This window comes from Paramisgurnus dabryanus, chromosome 18 (assembly GCF_030506205.2).
Source record: "Paramisgurnus dabryanus chromosome 18, PD_genome_1.1, whole genome shotgun sequence".
Classification (NCBI taxonomy): domain Eukaryota; kingdom Metazoa; phylum Chordata; class Actinopteri; order Cypriniformes; family Cobitidae; genus Paramisgurnus; species Paramisgurnus dabryanus.
The window spans coordinates 17,293,972-17,305,215 of NC_133354.1; the positions used below are offsets into that span (position 1 = coordinate 17,293,972).

An 11,244-nucleotide genomic window follows, 5' to 3' on the forward strand; every position below is an offset into this window, starting at 1 on the left:
CTTAGAGGGTTTTGCAGTGAAATACAGTTACTAGGCAAGTAACCGTGGCGACGCACATGCGTCCGATGAAACCGTCTATATATATATATATATATATATATATATATATATATATATATATATATATATATATATATATATATATATATATATATATATATATATTGCTGAAACTTGTTAACTTTATTATTGCCTCCTTAAGATAAATCAGTTCATTGTTTTTCTCCTTTATGTTAGTCACTTTGAATAAAAGTGTCTGCAAAATGCTTAAATATTAATGTAGGCTACATGTCTGAGTTATGGTGGAGAGCAGACACGCAGGAAAAGGAAGGAAAAAGAGCCGCGCTCTTATTTCACTGTGACAAATGTGTCTAAACACCCTCAACACGACACTTACCACCCTCATCCCTTGATCAGTGGGTCAACCAAAGACATCAACCTCTGACAGATTTCTTCATGGCCCATCTCCCCCAGTGTACATATCTGCTTAGGCGTGTGACATGAGAGCTGGAATCAAATCAAAAACACTTTTAACACCAGCTCTGGGTTTTGGATGGGACATCGGTGATCTTTAGCATTTAAGACACAGTATGTCAGATTTGCACAAAAGAAATGTATTTAAGACAAAGTTAGTTTACATATTTTTAAAAGAGCCATTCCAAATTATTTCAGTAAGGTTTTCCTCATGCAGATTAATCTTATACAGTTTCTATCATTAAGATGAGAATACTTAGGTAATTGAAACATTAATCATCTGCTCTACTAGGCGAGCCTTAAGGAATGATGGTCATGGGAATGGGGCTTTCAATGCATCATTTCAAAATAACCAAAGACATAAATCTGTAATAATGAGAAGCCCATCTGATGCCTGTCAGTTCAAACAGACTGCATGGATTACAGCCAGCACTCACACACTCACATTAGCATTTACTCATGCAATACAGACCTCCTACGAAATCACCCCTTTATTGATGTCATCAGATTCAACTTCATGTGCTGTTGTTTTTGTTAAAGAGAGCGATCATTTCAATTCAATTTTCATTTAATTTCAACGTTTAATGTTGTGATTATTGTACATTATTCATTGTGGTGGGTAGAAAACAAGAGCCACCAGTGGCGGCTGGTGACTGCTCATCCAAGGGGTGCTAATTCAAAATAAGTGTTCAGAGTGTCGTGTGTTGCTTGAGTTTTCAAAATATGTGTTTGTTGCATCATGTGAACCATTTGCATCATGTGTTTTGTCAAAATAAGTGCCTGCTGCACAAGCGTCAAAACCATTTATGATAAAAGCGACGCTCACGTTCACAAAATACACGCAAGACACTCCCTTAACAGTAAACTCTGACTACGCATGAGATTATTTTATTACAAACCCTTTAGACGCGTCTGCAGCAGGCACTTATTTTGACAAAACACATGATGCACACAGGATCTCTAGATGCGCAGAACACATCTTTTGAAATTACGAACCACAGACATGACGGGCTACATACATGTTGTGATGAACTTCGCATCAAGCGCCCTCGAAAAAAGAAGTCACCGGCCGCCACTGAGAGCCAAGTGACGCATGTATATGCATTTGTATCAATGGCTCTAGATTACTAAAAAAATTTCCTTCATCCCCAAAAATGCTCTCCTCCATTGTCTGTCTGATACAAGCAGCATGCCAAACCGCACTTGTCAATACGCCCTTCACTGTTTGGCCTATGGGACAACGAGTCATGCGAATTTTCCAATTGAGTTAAAGATGCGATTAAAGCTGCGGTCACAATAGTCTTTCAGCATGCAAAATTTCTACCCGCAGCAAACGAATATGATGTGCTTCCACCAAACTTGACCTTTGAACTTGTCGCACAAAGTTGCATTTCCGGACACATTCACATGTGTATGAATGGAAGTCAGTGGAACCAGAGCCGGCGCCAGACCATAACTAACAGGGGGGCACTTGGCTTCCAACGGAGGGGCACGCAATAGCAACAATAACTTGCAAAAACAAGACATTAAACACAGCAAGCACACATACAACTGGTACAGACTGTCAGCTCATTTCCCGTGTAAAGTGCAAAAGACCACAAACTATGCGCCGCGGCATAACTTTGACTGCGGCGTGAGCACAAGCTGAGCTCCGCTGCGCTCGCGCTTTGCTCGACGCATCAACAAACCGCCCTCGCGCGGCGCAAGCCATTGAAATGAATGGGTTTCATAGCGCAGCGCACACCGCGTCCTAGCTTTAAAAAAGCCGCTTTACCATAATCACGTCGTAATGCTGTTAATGGTCTACAGCCACACTTCACATTTAAGCTTACGTAATTTAAAACAATGCTAACTTACCTTTAAAATAGCTGAAGACGGCGTGTACGAACATTAAACTTCCTTAAAACAGTGTCCTGTAGATTTGTAAATTCCACCTCGACCTCTAATCTCTGAGTTTGAGCCAGTCTGTGTTTGCGTGAAGTCAGATGAAGCAGGCGGTGCTGGTTCATTCTAAATGTTCTAATATCCATATTTTACACAATCCATAAAATGCCGCGAAAAACATGTTGCTAGTATCAAGTCACAAATATGCTAAAGACGTAAGACGGGTGAGATGCGGCAATACATCCAATCAGAGAAACTGGTCTGTTTTAATTAAAGAAAACATATATCAACTATATTTTCCTCATTTGATTACATTACAAGTCATGAAACATTCAATGTTTAATTTATTTTAATTATTCTTGATATATATTAAATTAATAAAAAACTTTGTAGGGGGGGCACAACAACCTGTTTGGGCGGGCACTGCCCGCGAATGCCCCCCCATGACGCCGGCCCTGAGTGGAACAAATAGTGCAGTGTGACCAAATCTTTTTCTCACAATCCCATCTACACCCAATTGTGTTATTTTCGCCACCTGGGAGGCAAATACTTAAATTTACTTTTGGTTTGCACGCACCACCAGTTTTCGTATCTCAAAAGCAGAAAACAGTCTCATTTTCAAGCACGCTCTCACAAAAAAGTGCATGTTTGTTGATAGACGGCTCCAACAACAACTGGAAGTAAATTGCCCTGCTTAAGGCCATGGAGGTATTGATCACATAAAGGACTAAAGCATTACAAACTGAAGCCTTGAGGTACTCCAGTATATCAACATTCCTTGTTAAAACAACAGGGATTCAATTCAGCAACTTGTTCTTGTACCTGTGTTGTTTTTGACCTCTTTGGCATTTTATTGATATGGATAGGCCTTTTATGTCTTAAATAGGGCTTGATAACCACCACTGTGCAACAAGCTGAAAAACTGTGTACTGCATATATCGTTGGGCCGTATGTATAAATTCGTGTGATTTAAAGTGTCTTCTAATTAAATAGATGTAAATGTAAATAAACTCTTTTCTCATTTTGCACTTCCTGTCTACCTGCAAAAAGGGACTATAGGAGAAACCCTAGTTTAAATTACGGTATAAAAGAACAGTCCTTCACCATGACATCATATCTTCCAAATAGCTTTCTTTCAAAATGAGAAAATCAAAAGTGCTTGAGATCAGAGTTAAAAGGATCCCTTGAGACAGTGTGTCTGGATGGGAGCGAATAGCTGAATGACAGAGATACATGCTTAGTGTCATCTTGCTCCTCAAAAGAGACAATCCCAGATAGTGTCTCGCTGAGGCTTTTATATGATAACGTCACGCTTTTGTTCTGCCTCTGGGGTCCAGAATTGAGTGCAAAACTGAACTTTTAAGGATTATCTGAAGGTCACAAAACTGTGGGTTCAAGGTTTGCATGTTTTCATGTAATTGCTTTCCTGTTGCTCATCTGGCAGAGCATTGCGCATGCAATGTGAGAGTTGTAATTTGGGCTTTCAGGGACCTCATGTGCTAACTCTGGGTGCTACTTGAAATAGGCGGTTAGGCTATTAACTGTATGATTAAATATTTTTTTTTGTTAATCTTTACATATATACATTATATATATGCATTTTGCTATCTTGCACGGTTGTGTGCTGTTGTCAATGACATGACTTGTAAAGGGATTCATTGTAAAATGATGTGATCATTGATAAAATGAAAATGATGCAGGTTTGTAATGAAAACAGTGGTTATGTTTATGTTGTTTGAAAGGACTCAATCTAGAATGACTTGAAAAATGTCATCAGTCTAGAAATGAGTTTGGATTGATGGATCATTGAGAATGACCCTCGGTTTCGGCTCTGTATTACATATTTTTCATACGGTTCAATAATTTATTGACTCTGCTAAGACGCACGAATACTCCTGTCACCAAAAACTCATTCAAGGATTCTCTGAGGATCCTTGACACAGACTTTCCTGGGAAATTGGAAAAGTTAAGGTCTGTCTCTCACCGATACTGAATTATTGAACCAACTCAAATTGTATTCATCTTTTATTCAGCTTTTTCCAACTTCAGATTGGATTAAATGCTTTCAGTTTGAAAACAGAGTTGCAGTTTTATTGGTATTTTGTTTGTATTGCATCTTATTGTTGAACACAGTTACGAATCTCATGAATGATTGAATCGGAGGATAAAAACAACTGGATCATCATTCATGGTTATACTGCCTTCTCTTTTGTTGATGCTCAATTCCATCTTAGTTTGCGTCAGAAAGATAAATGTAACACAGCGTTGTCCAGCTCCAAAATCAATTTTTATGTACATCGTGTTGTTGTTCATTGTCTATTAGTGATTGATTGTGGGCTCAAAGAGAGTAACAAACGAGAAACAGGTAAGCAAATGATTAGCTTAGTGGTTTTGTAAGCAAGCTCACTGGCTAGTAAACAGCTCGCTTGTTTTCATTATTATTTCCCCCTACTAGCTTGAATTTCTTTCTGTCGAGTAAAAATGACCCACAATGCATCACACACTCTGCCATCTGAGAAATGTACCGCAGAGAAGATGTGACAACCCAGCCGTGCTGAGATTTGAGGACAGGCCTCTTGTGTTTCCACCCTGCAGTTTGACATGCAACAGATGTCCCTGGAGGAGCTCAAACACGTCCTGTTTCACGCCTTCAGAGACCATCTCACCATGAAGGACATCGAGAACATTATCGTCACAGAGGAGGAGAGCTTGAAGGAAAACTCAGGAAACTGCCAGACTGAATTTCAGGGAGGTAAATAGCACCGAGAGATTACATATTAATTGACAGATTCTGCAACTGTTACACTTTCAAGCTTACATGCAAAACTTGTTTTGAATGAAATAGCCTAATTTGAAGTTTTGCAAAAAAAAAAATTAAACCTGCGGAAGAGGATTAGGGCCACTGGTGAAAAAAATATTAGAATTCTGACTTTATTCTCAGAATTCTGACTTTAAAGTCAGAATTTTGAGAATAAAGTCAGAATTTTGAGAATAAAGTCAGAATTCTGAGAATAAAGTCAGAATTCAAATTCTGAGATTAAAGTCAGAATTTTGAGAATAAAGTCAGAATTCAAATTCTGAGATTAAAGTCAGAATTCTGAGAATAAAGTCAGAATTAAAAAAAAATTCACCAGTGGCCCTAATCCTCTTCCGTATAAACCAGTTTAATTTCATAGTATAATTTTTATCAATTAAAGTCAAAATGGAATATTGTGGTATTTTATTAATTTTACAAATTACTTATCTGTGAGCTCCATTATTTTTTTAAAGTTCTTATGCCCTCATAATCTTTAAATAAAAATGCTAATCTCCTCCCCTTCTCGAAACGATCTCTTTTTACTTCCAGTTATGAGGAATGGCGAGAAGGCAGGTCCTGGCAAAAGATTGGAGCGATTAACAAATAGCAACATAACCCAAATTCCAATGATCCAATTCTCAATGGATAATTTAAGTCCAGCCCTGCTTTTTTTATTCATTCAGAAGCTTTTTCAATTGGAAATACGTCATGACGGGGAAAATAAGACAATCGCTTTTTCAATTTCATTGTGACTTTAAAGGGGACATATCATGAAAATCTGACTTTTTCCATGTTTAAGTGCTATAATTGGGTCCCCAGTTCTTCTATCAACCTAGAAAATGTGAAAAAGATCAACCCAGTAACTTTGGTAAACCAATCTCTGCAAGCATGTGAAAAAATAAGTAATTGAAATTTGGTTCCCCCTGTGATGTCAGAAGGGGAGAATACTGTCCCTTAATCTGCACTATTCAACCATGGCACTGCCATTTAGAGCCTGTTTACACTTGGCATTAACATGCGTTTTCATCAATCGGATCACAAGTGGACGACGTTAATGCCAGGTGTAAACGGTGTTCAAAACGTTTTGAACGCGTCCACTTTCGACCACTTTCAACCACATCCAGAGGTAGTCGAAACCATTTTCGATCGGATCGCTTTGGAGCTGCGGAACGCAATGTGGTTGAATGTGTTCGAACAGCCACACGCGACCGCCTTCTCTCCACCCATTTATCTAATCTGAGGTATTAAACACAAATTTTACGTCTTTTTTTGACTTCTGGCGTGAACATACGGTGAACAGCGCTATTTTTAGCCTTTCATTGATAAAACTACTGCGGGTGTTCTCCGTAGTTTCGCTTTGAAAGCGTGAAAGTTGCGCGATCCTATTTCATCAATTGTGCTGAAAATTCAGAGAAAGCTCTAACATACACACGTACAAAACTCTGTGCAGCATGTTCACTTGCTAAACAAGCAGTGGACTCCAACATAATATTAGTTTGCGCCCATATAAACTCATAATTACTCGCGCTCGCGTTTGAATGACAGCAGAGGGACTCACCCACCATCTCACAGACCACCCCCTCACAGTATTCAGGACAGAAGTGGTCGAAAGTGGACAAAAGAGACGGATTTAAAGACCAGGTGTAAACGTAATGTGTCTCTCTCGTTCACTTGTGATACGATCAATGAAAACACATCTTAATACCAAGTGTAAACAGCCCCTAAGTGAAGATTTCAGCTCATTTGCTTTTTCAAAGGACACACCCAAAACGGCACATTTTTACTCACACCTACAAATCTGGAATTTTAACGTTATAATAAATTATCTATATGGTATTTTGAGCTAGAACTTCAAATACATACTCTGAAGACACCAAAGATTTATTTTACATCTTAAAAAAGTCTTGTGAAATGTCCCCTTTAAGAATAACCTGCTTTGATTTCGAAAGTAATTGTAAGTAAAAGTAAACGTAATTTGCGGCAAAGCTTTTTTGAGGGTAGTGTTGACAGAATTTTAATTTTTAGGGGTGAACTCTGTCTTTAGAGATTTTTTTAATAACCTAAAATGGGTGACTCAGAAACTGGACATTTAATAAGACTAGGATTTTAAGCTTACTAAATTTTTCACACTGGTTTCTGATGAAAAATGTCAATTTAAACATTTGTTTATGTTTAATTTTTCATTTTAAGTCTATTTAAATTAGTTGCATCAATCCACTTATGTATTTTGTATTTCAATCCACTGTATGACCTGACAATAAATGGAATGTAGAAACGGGTCAGTTATCATGAAGGTGTGCATCCAATTTAGTTTTCCCTGTAGTTAAATGTTCAGTTAAAATCTCATCGAGTCGCTTAGTTAAATCTCAGTCTGCAGCACAGAATAACAACAGAAACTGAATGGAATGAATGGAATCAGGCTGACATGCATGACCTGAGCGAATGGTGAAATATTGAATTTCATGCCTCGAAATCCAATTAGCCTGTCTCAGTGTCTTAAGCACATGGATTTAAAGCCTTCAGTGTGGCACCCTTTTGTAATGTTGAGACATTACATTGTGTAAACCGCCCTGAAACCATTTTGCCAGAATCGTTTATGCTATGTGTGTGCGTGCACGTGTGGGTGTGTGTGTGGTGCCAGGTAGAGCTAAAATAAGAGAAAGAGAGAGAAATAGAGAGAGAGCAATCATTACTGTGTGTATATATATATATAAAGTCCAGTGAATGAGTTTAATAGAACTGTGTGCATTGCATCTTCTAATTCATTATTGTGTGTATTCAAAGTCTCATTATGCACAGTGACAAACAACACTGCTGGATCATTCTCTTTGTTTGGATGCTTAATACTGTATGTGCTCCCATCTCTTCTCATAATGTAACCGTTCCTCTCCCCTCCTTCAGTGCATTCCAAAAAGAAGAACCGTCAGACGTGTGTCCGCAAGAGCCTCATCTGTGCTTTCGCAATGGCCTTCATCATTAGCGTCATGTTAATCGCTGCCAATCAGATGTTGAGAAACGGCATGGAGTAGCTCCTCCCACTGTGAATCATGGGCGATCTGACCTCTGCTGTTACTGTGCCCTCTTGCAAACATCAATAACTGCTAAAGCAACTCCACTTTTTGGTTTTAAAGTGCAGAGGACGAAGCCCGAGAACAAGTTCCCTTTTCTTTTTAATATATCACAGACACTGATTGTGACTGATGGAAACAGCAGTGAAGGATGTCCTCCATTAACGGTTTGAAAGCAACATGCAAGGGCTCCACACTGGATACCATTTAATGCAATAACATCCTGTTTGTTTTTCTCATTCTGTCCATGAGAAACAGACTTGTCTCTGTACTTTATCTCAACCCAAGCCATGTCAGATGGAATGATGAGGAGTACAGTGATTGGCAGCCTGTCCAACCGAGCCACCGAAGGATGTCTGGCATCAAGTCTGTGTGGATGAGAGTGTGTCCATGCTCATTTTAAATGGACTGTCCATACCTTTCAATGCATTACTCAGTTTTTGTCAAATTTAAAGTGAAGGTTACATACATGCAAGTAAGCATTTTATAGTTTTCCTCCCCTTAAAAGTGCGAACCCTGGCATTATTAAAACACTGCTCTGTTTATTTGAGCATCAGGCTTGCTCATTGTTCGCCGGATCACAAATGCATTAGGGTTGTACATAAACACATTTCACAATCTGCAAAGCAAGTGGGATGAATTCAATTCCACAAGGTTCAATTTTATGGTACGCCCATATGCATCATGGGTAATCAGGATTCTGTAATATGGAAATGAGATGTCTTCATGTTTTATTCATGCAGTGCCCTATACTCACCCATTTTACTTGTGTATGTGTAGAAGAGAGTACTCTTTTCTGGTTTTAAATACTGTATGGTTTTGTCAATGTCTGCACTTACTGTCTGGATAAAATGTAGGACATTGAACTTCTGCGGAAGTGTCTACTACGCTACTTAGTTGGACTTTTTGGTCCATTTTGAGTTTATAATCACTCTCAGGCTCAGAGAGTCAGTGAATGCAACATACATTTCTATGAATCCACCAAAAGTAACTGGTCATTTGTATCGCTACAATAAGCTATTTTTCTTTCTACACTCTTACAATAACTGTACAAATGCTGTCACAAGGGCAGTACCCTTTCAAAAAGTATAAAGATTGCATAGTAGAACAGACGACCCTGGGCCGGATCTGCACCAAAACAGCCGACTTCGGTGCAGATCTGGTGCGGATCCGGCCTGGAGTCATCTGCTGTCTGAACATATTGGTACCAAATCTATACATATCTGTACCTAAATGGTACATATTGTGATATTTATTGTCTCAGTGACAGTTTTTGTACCCTTTTTTAAGAGTAACAAGCCCTGTGTGGAATATATTCGTCTACCTGTTGCTCTATATATTTATAAAGTTTGTGCTTATCAGTTCACTTATCAGTGTGTATAAATTGTTTGTCATATTCCCTTGTATACTGCATGTGTATTTATGCAAATAGTGTCACACTAAAGAAATGTCTTAGGGTCGTTTGTTTGACTGTCACGTCTGCATGTTCAGTGCTGTTAGGGTCCGTACTGCTTGCTGACATTTGCCAGGACCATTACGTCCAAAATCTTTGATCTTCTTTCATGAGAGCAACTTTATCCAAAACATACTAGCATTTTCTGCCAAATACACAGGAAATAAATGAGAATTGGGTATTGGAAACAGTTTACTGGATAAAGCTTCTATCAGTTTCCCATAATGTCCAAGAGGAGTTGACTGATGAGTGGTACATTTTATTTGGTTCATCTTGCACTTAAATCAATCAAATCAATAGCGCCATCTAGTGGCTTTACGGTAGTAAAGAATAACATTATCTTAAGCATTGTGAAGTGAAACAACTAGTAAAGAAAAAAATTACCATTAGTTAAAAATTCAAAAGTTGGAAAGTTGGAAAAAGCGTGCAAATATATTCGGCATTTAAAACATAAACCTGTTTTGAAAATCAAGTGTAAATTCAATTTAAATGTAAACTTAAAAAGTGTTACATTCATAAACATGTCATTGTTACATGTTACACTTTATTTATTTATTTATTTATTTTAAATATAGTCTCTGTAATGAGACAAATTGTTTATTCTTTCTAGTATCGCAAAGAAATAATGTTGTGCAGTAGTTATTCTGTGTAAATCCCTGCCTGCTGCCATCTTCTTGTTAAAATCTACAAACTCCAGTTTTTAAATGCATTGCAATTCAAAAGTTGCACTCTAATAGGCCTTACAATTTACTTTATGGGCATTTAAAAAACATAAATGAATACATGTTTTATTTGTTACTATATTTTCTATTTTGTTAATTCTAATATTTATTTACAGTATGGTTTTTATTACTTAATTTGTTTTTTTTATGAAAGTTAATGGAATACATGACTTAAATTAATCCTGATTTGAGGCATGCCAAATGAAATTTTATATGTATGTATTTTTATGAAGTATATCAAGAGTAGGTTTATTAATATGCAAAACAGTATACACATTGCATGCAGGATGTGGATTGACAGATTACAGCAATATGGTTTCTAAACAAAAGTGTATAACCACATGTAAAGAAAATGAAGAAATAAATTATTTATTGAAAATGACAATAACATAATTTTGTCTTAGTTGGATTTTTGATGTTGAATCCGCTATAGACGAAGCTTCACTATGTTACCGTTTGAAAAGGTCCTAACATGTGCCATTTAGGTACAGGTGTATCACATGTATCTTTAAATATCTATTTCATATAAGGAGGTTGTTAAATGTTATGAAGCCAAAATTTTCAACTGGCATGAACTGGCAAAGATTCATTCATTTTCAATTCATTTTCTAGGGGAAAATATAGTCAAAACAGACAAAAAAGCTTTTTAAAGCTTTGTTTACTTGACTTTAACAGCACCAGTAAGCACAGATGAATCTGCATATGTTTGCTAAATCTTAAAATGCATAAAATCCTTACTGCATTATATTGATATTTCTAATGCACTTCTAAAAACGTAAAACGTTTACAAAAATGTACATTTTCATTTTTTATATGCTTCAAACATTTAGAAATTACTTGATTGAG

General features: G+C 37.3%; 1 protein-coding gene across 1 annotated transcript in view; it reads left to right on the plus strand.

The window, feature by feature from the left end:
• caln2 (calneuron 2) overlaps positions 1 to 11,199 on the plus strand; it is a 34,375-nt gene extending 23,176 nt beyond the window's left edge. The window contains exons 5-6 of the mRNA XM_065287025.2: positions 4,954 to 5,110; positions 8,057 to 11,199. Coding sequence (XP_065143097.1) covers positions 4,954 to 5,110; positions 8,057 to 8,184 — 285 coding nt within the window. The 3' untranslated portion in view covers positions 8,185 to 11,199. The remainder of the gene's footprint in view (positions 1 to 4,953; positions 5,111 to 8,056) is intronic.
• Positions 11,200 to 11,244: the final 45 nt, after the last annotated feature.